This window comes from Ostrea edulis, chromosome 1 (assembly GCF_947568905.1).
Source record: "Ostrea edulis chromosome 1, xbOstEdul1.1, whole genome shotgun sequence".
Lineage (NCBI taxonomy): Eukaryota > Metazoa > Mollusca > Bivalvia > Ostreida > Ostreidae > Ostrea > Ostrea edulis.
The window spans coordinates 51981904-51996862 of NC_079164.1; the positions used below are offsets into that span (position 1 = coordinate 51981904).

The window sequence follows — 14959 nt, forward strand, 5'->3', positions numbered from 1 at the left end:
ATTGATGCGCGCAATAATTCTTTTAGAGAGCGCAGCTACAATGTCTTCAATTCAACATATTATCCACGATGAATTGATGATCTCTATAATTTAATTGTTGCTCTCTTTAAAAGAATTGATGCGCATATTAATTCCTTAAACAATATTGTTGTGAATAATTACAGGTATCTTCAATTGAATTAAAAAGACCATCAGCTCATTTATACAGAGCTCTAAATTAATTTTTGCGAGCAATATTTCCACCACATTACTGTGCGCGTCAATATTGAATTGATGATAGTAATAATTGATTTGATGCGCACATCAATCTGATTAATGCGCGCATCAATTCAATTATTGCGCGCAATCGTTGAATTGATTTGCGCATGTACGCATCAAATAAATAATTGTTCTCATCAATTTTGAAATATAATTATACTCCACACACATTTAGATATTCTTTACGGTCTATTTTTTTAAGGTACCATATATCTGACCCTTGGACGAATTACTTGTACCACTCTTGCATCTCTATACACATATGTATGCTGATCTTCCAGACACTGTTCAACAAAACAGTTTAACCATAACATGTTTATAAAAGGTCTGGTTATCCCAAGCATATGGGTAACATATTTCATCAGTTATCTCTGACATCTAAAATAAATCAACCTGATCTGACCTTAGACAGTTTATGTCTTCGGATTTGGTTTCCGGTAAAAGCCAAAGGTATCAAATTCAGGGATAAAATTTAAAACTTCGGCATAATTCTGAAAAAAGAAAAAAATTACGTGTCATGTTAACACTTTTCTTTAGATAATGTTTTTATTATAATACACTTGATACTTCCATAATGTATCGATGCATTTTCACACATTAATAATTTTTGAAAACCACACAAGTGTTTTACATCAATGTTGTGTAACGTGCAGCGGTCAGAACACGTTCGCCGTAGCTTCACTTGCTATTCGAGTTCGAGTTCGAGAGAGAGAGAGAGAGAGAGAGAGAGAGGGGGGGGGGGTAACACATCGCTAGAAAAGCTGGCTCACTTGCGTACCAGTAGAAGTTCCGAGTGCCTTTTTACTGTCCGCTACAAAGAGAGTATTCAAAATTGTTTCTTCTTTTTCCATTTTTAAATAAAAGATGCCATATTACAATTTCTGTGTGCTTCCTTGGAAATAGTTCAGAATGCTTAAAATTTTAGCGACCGATTTTATCAAAATGTTCTTGTCACATCAGTGTTTTACCAGAAATTCCAACTTTTCTAGGCATTAGAAGAATAACGGAAATAAAGATCGATGTGCAAAATGTTAAAGACATACAAGAACATTAAGTCTTCTCTATAACTGATTGGATTTGTCTGTTTTATTGGCTATGATTTGTTTGTATGTCGTTTTACGCCCCAGTCGACAATTTTCCACTCATATTGCTAGAAAACACTATTGATCAGCTGAAGGTATCCAGCCGAGCCGAATCGCAGCCGAGAATACAGCTTTAGGTGAAGCGCCGCAAATTTTTATCTCAGCAAGAGGCTGTGGAAGTGGGGTACCTGTAAAGTGCGAAACGAAACGAAACGAAATCGACCGTAACGAAACGAAACCCACCGAAACGAAACGAAACAGATTGTATAACCGAACTCTTTTGATCATAATAATTAAAAATGGAATCTTAGGCCCCTGTAAAAGTTATTCAGAACGGAGGGTTAAAGTCTCACAGGTCAGCTCTGGGGAAACACACTAAACGAGGGGTGGGGTCGCCGGCATTGGACCCGCCTTTGGGCATAAATACATGTTTCAGTATTTTTTGCTCTAAAGACAAATCTATGTATACATGTGGATATTGTGTATTTGTATATGGTATATAAAACGGTGAATTCTGAGTATGTCTTCCCGTTCTCTTTGTAAGTTATGCTTCCCTTGTTCATAAGCCTTTTGATTTTACAAAACCTGATATTATTGCATTAAAAAAATTTCGTTTTCCGTCCCGTTTTCAATTCCCTTCCCCGTCTGAGCAACACCCCGAATGTATAGTTATCTTTAGACTCGCTACATACCAATAATAAGTTTTAATAATACATGTATATATATCGTACCGAATTGCATTCATATAATATGGTATACTATTTTTTTTCTTCCATTATTGAAAGTACTAGCACCTCAGCAGTTAGAGATAAAATAAGAGGTTTTAAAAGAGTTCTTCCTCTCAGACACCAGCTTCTTCAAACAATGTATCTATGCCCAAAGGCGGATCCAACGCCGGCGACCCCAACCCTCGTTTAGTGTGTTTCCCCAGACCCCTGAGACTGTAACCCTCCGTTCTGAAATTTATGGATCCGAAACCAATTGCACATAGTATCTAATCATCTTCGGCTTTTAAAACTTTGTATCAGTCAAGCCGAAAGCCTACTTCAAAGGGGAGGCGAATTTAATTATATGTGGCAATTTTCACAGGGGCCTAAGATACCATTTTTAATTACTATGATTATACAATCTGTTTCGTTTCGTTTCGGTATGTTTCGTTTTGTTTCGGTGGGTTTCGTTTCGTTTCGGTAGATTTCGTTTCGTTTCGGTATATTTCGTTTCGCACTTTGCAGATACCCGTGGAAGTTAGGTTTTTTATCGTGCCAACGCCTATCACGACCTATCTTCAAAGCCATACCCAAAAGACCCACGACCCTAATTTCGCCGAGATTTCCACGACCCATGACTTTTGATGCTGGATGCAAGGCGAAGGAACAGTCACTACCGAAGTTAAACGCGCGGGACCGAAATCAAGAATAGAACCGGGAACTTCCTTTGTAAAACGACAGGAATATGTTCATATGCATTGTCTATGGTGCAAATTAGGAAAATGATATGTAGTAAACCACTACAGATACCAACCATTGGCTGTGTTAATGGAATTTCAAGGTCCTCTGGCATGACAAGAATGTGACCTTAAACTAACCTTCATACAAAAAACGAGAATTGCGACACCAAGCTTATTGTGTGTCAAAAGAATGTATATACATGTATATATATATATATATATATATATATATATATATATATATATATATATATATATATATATTCCAAATATATTATATATCTCAACTATGTTGAGGGTACATCCTTAAAAGTTGGCTAAGATATATCTTAATCCCATAAATAGACCACTGGGCATCTCGATTTGTCGTAACTGAATCGAGTATTGTATATAACCATACCAGAGGGAGGCTCCAGGCTGAATTCGACTGGATTTCCAAGTGTACTGTACCGAAGGGTTCGGGGCTCCCTGACCCGATAGTTGCTGGATCCACCCATAGTTGTTCTTACCATATTGAAAGGAAACGTAGTGGGTTGCCAACTTGTTAGAATAGTAAGACAGTTGCCAGTCTGATTCAGATCAAACCTGCGCAGTGAATTGATGATAGACTGTCATTGTCAGATGGCGCAGTGAATTGATGATGGACTGTCATTGTCAGAAGGCGGTGGACCTTTTTAATCTTTCTTAATCGAGTTTTTGTATTTAATACTTGCATCTAATAACTTGACGATATTTATCTAGCTAGCTTGATACAAGTCCGGGAACTTCTAATTTTTCAAATGTAACGTTTCTAACCAACAGCAGAACATTACATGAGGTTAATTGAAATATAGGCCTATAGATTATTAAGAGAATTTAGCGTTTTAAACCCCAGGGTTAATATGTACAGGATACTTTATCTAACTAATCAAGGACCCACCATGACCAAGCTACAGACTTTGACATAAATAAAGAATAGCTGGGTTGCCTGGCAGCAAGACTCACGGGGAAGCTATGCACATTATAGATCTATGGTATTTTTACAATACTCAGTATGTGTAATTATCTTCAAAATTGCTTTACTGCAGAAAACATCAAGGGGCGATGTCTAGTTTTATGCTTGTGTTTCGTCCAATAGTGTTTAGTAAAGTTGTTTTTACAAAATATAATAATTATACATGTTTGTTTAGAAAATGTAGGGGAATGACTAAATTTCCTACGAACCTGTCTGTATAATCCAAAAGCGCGAGCGCGTGTCCAACCAAATACCATTCATGATATGTTTGCCGAGACGATGCTTACCCGTATTAACGTTCGGTCGCAACTTGAACCCCTCATTGTATGAAAAAACATTTCATGAGTAAGAATTTGTTTAACATTAGTACTTCACAAGTATTTGCCACTTAATGAATAAACAAGAAAAGATGACAAGAATGTTGAATGCATTGCTGCAGTTTGGGAACAATAAACCCTGGTAACGATCTTATGTAGGTCAATCGGTGGATTTCACTTCACGTGTACACAGTGGTATACGAGGGCGTGAGTTCAGACGAGGTAAGAGTTGCAGAGTATCACTTTTGTGCGGTGAGACACCGGGTTATTCTACAGCGAATGCACTGAACAGAGAACGTTTGTTTTTCCTCTTCACAGAGCAGAAGAGGGATCGTGTTAGCAGAGTCAATAGGTGGGGGGAATTTGCATCTTTCCTACGGATGATGTCTCCGATGAAGTCGCTACCCCACGGGCTGCTAATAGGATTAGTGTTAGTGTGTTTGTTTGTTCAGGAACCCGTGAACGGAGAGTCCTCGGTAAGTTCTATGCAATTAAACTATTAGATTACGCACAGTTGACAGAATGAATGAAAATACCTTGTTCCCTAATTTTTAAATGCCACTTGATCTCTTGGCATCATTGGCTTTCAAAACTGTCAATGGAGAAAGTAAGGAATATTGGGGGAGCGCTCTCGATCGTCTTTGTATAACGTTAATCATGATTTCTGCTTTTCTCTCTTTCCAAAGCCTTGCTCTGTTATAAATTTTAATGTTTATGGTATATTTTAATTTTCGTATCAAAAAAAGAAAAAAGAAATCGGCATTTCTTAAAGGCATATTGCAGTCTATTCATCATACATGTATAAATCAAAAATGGTTCTGAGAAGCAGGCGCATTTGGCTGATTGACAGTCGATAATCTCTAAGCATGCTAAGCGGGCGAGCCTAAGGGAGTAATGATAACATCTAAATGAGAATTCTAGTTCTTTGAATAAAAGGTTTTTCTTTTGTTTTTTATTTTCATAACTTTTACCCTGTTTACTCTGGAGAATATAACTAGTGAGTAGATGAGCAGACGATAATTAAGGCAATTAATACTCCCACATGCAGGTTCAAGATAACCAGCAAGTGGAGACTATACAGTCTAGTAGTAAAAACTGCAGGCTCAGCAGGTTTTTAAAACAAATAGTGCAGAAACTTGTAGAAGTCATTCAATAAAAGTTTAGAACTATTATTAAGAAAGAAAAACATGAGAAAATCCCTTTCTCTTTCATAGTTTCCTACATTTATGACCTGATACTCCTACTTTACTTTAAATGCCATTATTCACCAGTGCTATGTACAGTCTTCAACAAATTCCAGGAGTCTGATGCCTGGGGTCTGGTAGAGTTGGAAGGGAGCATGTGAAACTTGCATTCTCTGTCTTGTGTAAAATGTTTACTTTCAGTGCCAATTTTTGTTCAAAATGTTAATTTTGTACAATTAGATTGACACATTTCCTGAATAAATGTGCATACAATTTAACCCATTAAATTAATTGCTTGTATATAACAGAGATAAGCAACTCCTTACTGTTGACTGATTAAAATATGTGACGGTCCCACCTGTAAATAGTTAATTCCTATTTATTGGCTTGATAAATTGATGTTGGTTTAAGTTTATTTCACTCCTTTCATAAATTGGAATCGAATGTAACAAAGTTTGAAATGATTTGATGATCATCATCAACAAATATACTATATTTAAAGTAATTCCAACCTCGTGTGACATCAGGTTTTACAAAATTTCATTATTTTTATTTCATTAAAATTTGTGCATGATAGAAATATATCTTTAGGAGAAATTATATTCACTGGGTATTATAAAAAATCTGGTAAACAATTGGATATTGGAAAGGTTTATATTTTCTACAAAAATGTTGTCAGGGGCAATAACTCCTATGCTCGCCAGATATTTCTCTATTAATAATTACATGTGTATATGTTTATTATATATTATTACAATGATTTCCTTGATTTCCACAATTTATTTATATATTTATTTTATAAAGCAGCAGTTTTTTTGAAACTGTTGAAATTAAAATTTTGTCATTTTAACCAGTTTTTATGTTTTTTGATCATGCTATTTAATTTCTGATGTTGATGTAAATAATTTTTGTTAGGCCAATTCAACTTAATTGATAGATTATCATCCCTGCCCACCCCTCAAAAATTGACCTGCCCCAAATTATTTAATTTTGTGAAACTTGCGATTTCCAGAATATTTTCATGTCCGACTCCGGTATTTATACTTCTTGTTTACATTACCGGTACAGCAACGTGAAAAGCCATGTGAAGAAAATAGATCTACATGGTTTTCTTAATTTCTCGCGTTCTTACAGGCGTAAATCTTGAAGAAGTTAGGTATATTTCTGTTTGAAATTAAAGCTTAACCTGGAATGATGTCTGTGAAAATAGCATAGATTGATATCCACCTGGCATTAAATGATGCGCATCTGTTGAAAAAAAAATCATGTCTTTAATATTTTTCTCAGAAAATAAAAATTAAAAAATAAAATCCTCCCACCCGCCCCATACGTTTTGTTGACCCTGGATGATAATCTATACTAATTAAGTTGACTTGGCCTTATAGCAAGTCTGATATCTTTAAAAATTTGGCAAGATTTGTATTTTCTTCTGTTATTGGTTAAATTAACCAATATTTAGTGGAAATCAATATAACTTTTATACTTTAAACCCAGTGTTCGAAATCAACCATAGACCGATAGACCGAATCTATTTCAAATGACACACTGGTCTATCAGGGGTAGACATTAACTTTTCTTCTTACTTGCCCTTCGGGCAATTAAATTCGAAGTTTTACTTGTCCGAATGAAAAACTTAGTTGTCCGAAATATTTTAGACTCTAATGATTAAATAAGCTTGTCAACCAGTAATTCTAATTATCTCTCTCTGTCAATTGGTGATACAGTACGGGTCTACTAGAATGGGTCTTCGCTCTAATCTGACGTTTTGGTAAAGAAAACGGCAATATATGGAGTTGGACATTACGTTCTAATATTTGATATTCATCAAGCTTAACACAATTATTATGATAATCAGTTTATCACATTTCCTATTTAAGGTGGCTCACTACACCTCCTGGCCTGGGTTTCTCGAAAAGAACTTAAGTCGAAACTTGGACTTAAGTCTGAGATTTTACACAAATTTTGACTGCTCATATAGAAGAAAACTCAAACTTAAGTTTGAGATTTTTTTCGAGAAATCCAAGGCTGGACCCCCTGGTCTAGGTGCGCTGCCCCTAGATATCCCAATGGGGGAGGACCCCAGACCCCCTTCCGCTTTTTCTATCTCTCTGTAAAATCATGTCTGGAGAAGACCAAAGTTTTCACTTATTACATTGATATCAAATTTTTTGATGGAATTACAACTGTTGATTGCTGAACAACAGCAGGGCTATGGTTACTCAGGTGAGCGATGTGGCACATGGGCCTCTAGCCACTTGAAATGTGACATTTTTATGCAGACATAAACACATGGTTAAAAGGTAGGCCTAATGATTTAATGTTGGCCAGAGACAATTATTTGTGTGTAGATAATAAAAGAAAATACAGTATTGGGTATTTCATTTTTCAATTTACAAAGATGCTTCAAATTGTAAGGTTTTATTTTTACTTTTATACCAACCAACCAACCAAAGTTTTAATTATCTGATGGCCTACAATTTTGCATTTACTTCCCTTGAACCGGAAGTTGGTAACATGCTTACCATTATGGTCCTAGCACATAAATAGTATTAAGAAACAGTGTATAGTTAAGCTTGCGTTACCAAATTCTTTATTATGCTGAGTTTTTACAGGTTGTAATATATCTATGATAAAAACAAGGTTTAGTTTTTTTGATTTTATGGAGAAAACTTTAACTCGATGATCCATACTCGCATTATTTAAATAATGAAATGCTTTCTTTGTTGTTTCATTGGGTGCTGAAGGTAGCTAGCATTGCAGAAAAAAATCATAACCTGCATAAGTGGATTATATAAATTTTTTCTTTAAAATATGAACTAGATTTAAGTACTAAAATATCAAATGGTTGACCCGTTCGTTACGTTAAACAGAACAGCCAATGCACCCTTTGACCTTAATGATGCTCCATATTTGGTAATGATTACTAAAAAACCAGACCGAAGTAGTTTGCAACAAACATGCATTCATTGTCACAGATGAAAGCAATGTGAATTTCAAAAGAAATATAAGAGAAAAGATTCAGTGAATGTAAATATTATCTGATAAAAGTATAGAAAGTGTATTTATTTCAATTCATTACAGTTAAAACTAATAAATTATCAAATAAAATAAACAGGTCATCACACTTTTGAAGATGCGAGTGAGACATACATGAATAGAATCATATATCATCGAAAAATTGCAGTTTTTTTTTCAACAGCATTATCAAAATTTCACAAAAACTGGTTATAACGATATAATACGTATTCACGAAAGTTTCATGCAACTTTTTTTTACAGAAATATACAAAATGTTTGTGAAAAATAAAGGAAATCTATATCGCATATTAATGGACTTGATAAGGAATTCAATGAAAACAGAGTTGTTGCCCTTGAATTCAATATTTTGAGGCATATATCATTGATTTTTCATAATGAAATATTTCATGTTTAACAATTTTTTAAATTTATAATAACTATTGGAAAAGACTCCAACAAAGTTTATGTTTCTATCGTACATGAATCTAAATAAATCATTGATTGTGCAATATTTTCATCTTCACAAGTCAAGGGTTATTGATTCGTTACTTCGCACTAACCCTTGACATCAGTCACCATTTAAAACATAGGTTTGTGACAGAGGATAACGCAATAAGCTAAAATTAAATCAGTCAATGAGATTCCTTGTTTAAGTTGCAAGTTTGGTAAGAGCAAAACAGAAAGTAAGAAAAAAAAATGGTCTTATGTCTGGTACTTTTCCAGGCATTTTTTTACTCCTTGAACCCAGGGGCCAGGACACCTATTCACAAAATATCTTACGACTAAGATCAAAATTTACAAACACTTTAATTTCCTTATTTTTCATTTCTTGTAGACTTTCTTAATTAATATGTAAAGTACATCCATGGTTTATAAAAGTTGAATACATACTTATGACCTTGTGATCGGTATTTGATTATCAAACAGAATTCTTTTTTCCATCTTAGTCGTAAGATATTTTGTGAATAAGAGCCCTGGACCTTCAAGTTTGGGAAAAATAGCGATATTTGAATGAAATTGGAAAATTTGTTTCATACAAATAAACAAGAAAAACAAGCAAATAGTTAACCATTTGATATTTCATTATCAATGTGGCTTAAACAAGCTTTAATTTCTGTCTTTGGCAGAGAAAAAACTGTCAACAATTTTTTGCAACAGAGTGGCACTGAGGTTCGATGTCCCCTCATGGCATATTCTCATCAAAGCATCCATCATTTGGGAATTTTTAGGCATCATTTTGGGAAAAACACCTGCTTTTCAGCATTGGGAATGGGGCCAAATTTCAGCCCTCTACAGACCCTAAAAAAATTCCCGTTTTCTCAACATCATGAACATATTGCGTGTTGATTTTATAAAGGATGTAAATGATTGAATTCGCATTTTCATTCCTTAAATGTTGTAGCTATTTATTAATAATAATTTCATAGTCAATTTTAAACTTGTTCAATTTGTTGAAACACAATCAACAAACATACTTGGACAATTCATCCATTGTTTTCACACTGCTTGTATTCTAAAACTCTGTCTAATCATTTCTTCAAAGAAAATAAATTTCTGATAATCAATGGCCATAAATTCTACACTATATGTTGCTGATGCCATGCAATGCATGTTTAGTTTCGTTTTCAACCGATTATAAAAGCTGTTGTCTGATTGGCTCCACGCTACAGGCTGCAACAGCAGTCATATGCTCAGTCTCGAGCCCATGTTTTGAATGGTGACTGATGGTAGGGTTTGATCTTTCAGTTCAATTAATCAGTTAAACTATAATTCATTGGAGGGGGGGGGGGGGGTGAGGGGGGAGAGAGAGAGACCAACCTATCTATAGATCGAACTCTGTACGTAAAAATAACCAACTTTGTGTGTATGAAATGGGACAGAGCCCCTGTTGTTATATTTATGTGCACATTTGAGTAACTGCATTGCAAGAAGAGGTGTGCAATGTAACTCAGTTTTAATTTTAAAAGATTGAATCACATACGAAAAAAATATTTCAAAAGAAAGATTACATTACAGATATTGATTTGAGATAATGAATATGTTCTGTTCATTGGTATGGGATACACGTTAAGCAGCAAGTAGTTTTATCCACAGTGTGAAATGATAAGTTGATAATGTACATGCTTTGGTTAGCACTTGTAATTTCAGGCATATTGATTTGTGTTTTGGTTGTCAAAAATATTCATAAAAATTTATAATGAAAAATTGCTGATATGCTAAAGACACCCTGATCCTGATCTTAAGAAGTCGAGGACTAATATTTACATACTAAATTGTTACATCATGACCCTACTAGAAGTCGAGGACTAATATTTACATACTAAATTGTTACATCATGACCCTACTAGAAGTCTATAGGACTAATATTTACATACTAAATTGTTACATCATGACCCTACTAGAAGTCTAGGACTAATATTTACATACTAAATTGTTACATCATGACCCTACTAGAAGTCGAGGACTAATATTTACATACTAAATTGTTACATCATGACCCTACTAGAAGTCGAGGACTAATATATACATACTAAATTGTTACATCATGACCCTACTAGAAGTCGAGGACTAATATTTACATACTAAATTGTTACATCATGACCCTAATAGAAGTCGAGGACTAATATTTATACATACTAAAATTGTTACATCATGACCCTACTAGAAGTCGAGGACTAATATTTATACATACTAAAATTGTTACATCATGACCCTACTACTTTGCTTGTGAAAAGAATCATGCAAGGGATACATAAATGTAATCAGTGACAAAAATTATTGTTCAGTCATAATATTTTTTAGTAATTACTTTTTATTCTTAAAAAAATTCCTTAACTGGTAATTAATTACAAACAGAAATAGTGAATTTTCTATGTATTCCTTATATTTTGAGGCCATCAATTGAGGACTGCAATGTACTGTGCATCCCTGTATTGAGGGTGCAACAGTTCGTGCTGCATTGTAAAAAATGTATCCCATTGATATTAAAAAAGTTTTGCCAAAACTTCAGAGCAAAGGAGCAATAGAGGAACTTTCGAGTTAAGATTCACTAGAATGTGTGTGTTATGGATTGATTAGGACATTGCACAAGTTGAAGTAACAAAGAGATGACTACTGTGCTTGGGCCATCATTAAAAATATTTTTGTTTGATGTACTCCGACCCACATTTTTCAAGGTGGGTTGGTAGGTAGGTTGTTGGGTTTTTTTTTGTGGAATGTCATGAATTTTTTTTTTATATTTTCTTTTAAAATAAGGAGAATTTTCTATTTTTCAAGGGAACCAAAAAAAAAAAATTTTTTTTTTTTAAATTGCTGAAAAAAATGATCAGGTAAGAGGAAATTTAACAGGTCGGTCGGAGTACATCAAACAAATCCATTTTTATATTTGGCCTTGACAGTAAAGAATTTGATAAGAAAATTGACAAAGTTAGCTATTGTGGATTACATGTTGTGACTGATCTTGTTGAAAACCTCAACATTGTGATTCAAGCAAACAACGTATTAGTCACAAAGGGAATCATTGCCGTTTCAGAATGGCAGTGCAGGCTGTACTTGCTGTGATAAACGTATTTCAAGGATGCGGTTGTCTTGAACTTGGTCCATGTATTTGTGAAATCACTCTCCCAATTTGATGACTTTTTCACTTTGGGAATGGGGCCAGTGATTGACCCTAGTTTTAGAGAGCATTGGCATGTGCAGTATGTGCACTTGACCTAGGAGAAGGATCATGGGTCATCTTTCATTCACTCTTAACATTTCACTGAACATTGGTTGATATGGTTCACTATCATGACTATAGGATTTGATCAGTATCAAGTATTTAAATTGTAGTACAACACTGATACAGCTTAAAATCCATTATAAAGTCAAGTAATTCATCATCTCTTTAATTGTTTTAGATTTTGAATTCTAAGATAAATACACATACAGTATCTTGAAATTTAATTGCTTTCTGGGTAATATAATTATTCTGAAATAAATTAATACCTTGTTCTCGGATGAGATTTTGGAGAAGACAAAAAATTGTATTTTATACACTGTATTTACAAATGGTCTCTAAGACTTTGTTCACTATTATAAATACATAATATGAATAGGGGGAAATTTTACTATTTGTTAATTCTATAAATTAACTAGGATTTATATGACCTCAGAAGAATTTTAAGATCATTATTGTACCAGGTGGATTATGTACTAAGTGTCTGCCCATTTTCCAGACGGTTGAGATCATTGTGCCATAAAATTGTGTGCAATGAACAGTAAGTAGGCATTGTGGAACAGGTAGTGATTGCCCTGTAGAAACTCCAGTGAAATAACAATGCTTGTATAGACCACCAATTCAGTTACATCACTGTGTTATCTTGTAATTTACTTATCAGCTTGCATAAGAAGCTGACATGATAAGGGAGATTGGGTGAAAATTGAAGACTTTGTCAGTAGATTTATGATTCATTATCAATGAATATATATGTATTGTATAGACAGGCAGTTTATGATCAACTTTGTTTGAACAAAGAACATGGATTCCCAAAGATATAACAAAGATTTACAGATGTGCAACCCAATAATGTGTAAGAGTAACAAGTAGGCTGAGCATCAGCATTTGCTGTATATTTGTTTTGAAGTTCTTTGGATATTATCAGCATTTGATATATATTTGTATTATTCTTTGGGTATTTCAGTGAATTATAAGCTACATAAGTTTCTAATTTCCCCATAGTTTTCGATGTTGCATCAAAGGATGATATTAACTTTAAAACCGGCCCATGCAGTATATTTTCTATGCTGAAATATGCCTGGCTAAAACATCCATCAACCAATTGAATTCATTAATGTTTATACTGTATGATTTTAAAAGAAAATGGCTTTTTTATTTACACTGCTGTTTTTTCATTTTTTGTTTATCACTGTATGTAACTATTCACAATTTCTGTAAATAGTGTAAAATTGCATCTGCATTTTCAGTATTAGAAAAAAAATATGTGAAGCCAGACAAAAACAGTTAGCAGGTAAAATGCAGTGAAGATGAAGTGTTTTTTTAGGAGCAGACTGACTAAGCGTTTAATTATTTTTCTATTGATGATGGGGATTAAAAAGAAGGAAAAAATGCAGAAAACACACTGGGTTAAATTTAGGAGTGGATCAGTGTGCATAAAAAAAGCCACAATTAGTTATGACGATATATGCAAGAGTATTATACCACGATGCCAGGCATTATATTTTTTATGTTAACATTCCCATGTAACAAAATTGTTAATTATGTTTCCCAAACTACATTTTGGTTTTACTTTGTTTCTTTATTAAGGTCTTCTGTTGTCAATGGAAGACTTAGAAATTCTAGTTGTTTTTTTTATCACAGTCTTCAATGGAATATCTCCTTATGCTTATAGTTCTATTTTTTTCTTTTATTAAATGATTGAGGTATATTGTTTCTATGAAATGCCTACCTTCTAATGATTTAGCTGTTTTTTCTTCTTTTTATTATTATTTTTTCTTGCTTTGGATTTCTTGGCAACATCTGTTTGAATTACTTTGGATTTCTTGGATATTGTTGAGCAGTTTTAATATCTCCATTTCATTTTTTTGTCCCCAGCTTTTAGCAAAAACCTGGGAATATTAATTGGGTATATCTGTCCTTTTCTCCATTACTGGTGAGTACATGTGATGTTTACAGGGCTGTGGGGAATACAGGCAAATTCCCCCCAAGTGAACATTTAGATGTCTGTTGACAAAAACATTTTAATATATTTCCATTTTACGATACTAGTTTGAATAAAGAAAGTATGAAAATGTTTCGTTATTATTAAATATGGAATTTAGGCCAGTTATTTCCATTTCCACAGGTTCAAAGGGACAGTAACAGTTATCAATTGACCAGTAAATTTTTAAAAAATTCATAGCCCAAGTGTCCAATGAATAAAAACAATTATTTCTAGCCCTGTTCATCCCAAGACCTTTTTTGGGGGGGTTTCAAAATTTTTGACCTTTACCTTGGGGTTTAACCATTTGAAAAACTTGAACCTTTACCATAGTTTATGATTGGCTAGTGCTAATTTAGGCTTTCATATTTCATATGTATTCTTTGTGACAAAACCTTTCTTTTCATACTAAAAATTTTTATACACCTGTCTTTAGGTGGGATGTATTATGGTATTGCAGCAATGATGTCTACATCTGTGCATCTGTTCAGGGTTTTCTTAGTCTTTTTTAATTTCTCTATCACATATCAAGCTAAAACTTAATTAATTGCTGTGTAGCTTCTTTGTGGGTCACTCTAGATCATGTTGCAATTTTAATCCATTTAGACCTCCCTTGCAGGAATTTCACCCTTTATTTGAAATTTAATGTTAATGGTGGGTTCACGACTTACCTGTCTAACTCCTCCCAGTTTTCAAGTGAGGACCTAATTATTTTTCAGAGGTTTGTATGGGTATTGAAAATATGCATGTGGCAAGGACTGATTTTCTGCAAATTGAATGTTTTTTGAAAATTACACGTTGTAGAACTTGGCCAATTTTTGGGAAATGTTTTACATATAGAGCTCTTGGTTTGTCTTATTTACCTCCTGTTATAGTTTTTAAGATTGGACCTTATATTCATGCAATGCAAAAGAAAGTGTGTTGCAGCTCAGGGATCGAAATTAACTTTTTTCACTACTAG

General features: G+C 33.8%; 1 protein-coding gene across 11 annotated transcripts in view; it reads left to right on the plus strand.

The window, feature by feature from the left end:
• Nucleotides 1–4266: 4266 nt before the first annotated feature.
• LOC125650138 (basement membrane-specific heparan sulfate proteoglycan core protein-like) overlaps nucleotides 4267–14959 on the plus strand; it is a 251179-nt gene continuing 240486 nt past the window's right edge. For 10 of the 11 annotated variants that reach the window (XM_056153520.1, XM_056153516.1, XM_056153523.1 and 7 more), the window contains exon 1: nucleotides 4282–4574. In XM_056153520.1, the coding sequence (XP_056009495.1) occupies nucleotides 4479–4574 (96 nt within the window). In that variant the 5' untranslated portion in view covers nucleotides 4282–4478. Of the gene's footprint in view, nucleotides 4575–14959 lie in introns of all 11 variants that reach the window. The other variant, XM_056153518.1, reaches the window with a different exon arrangement.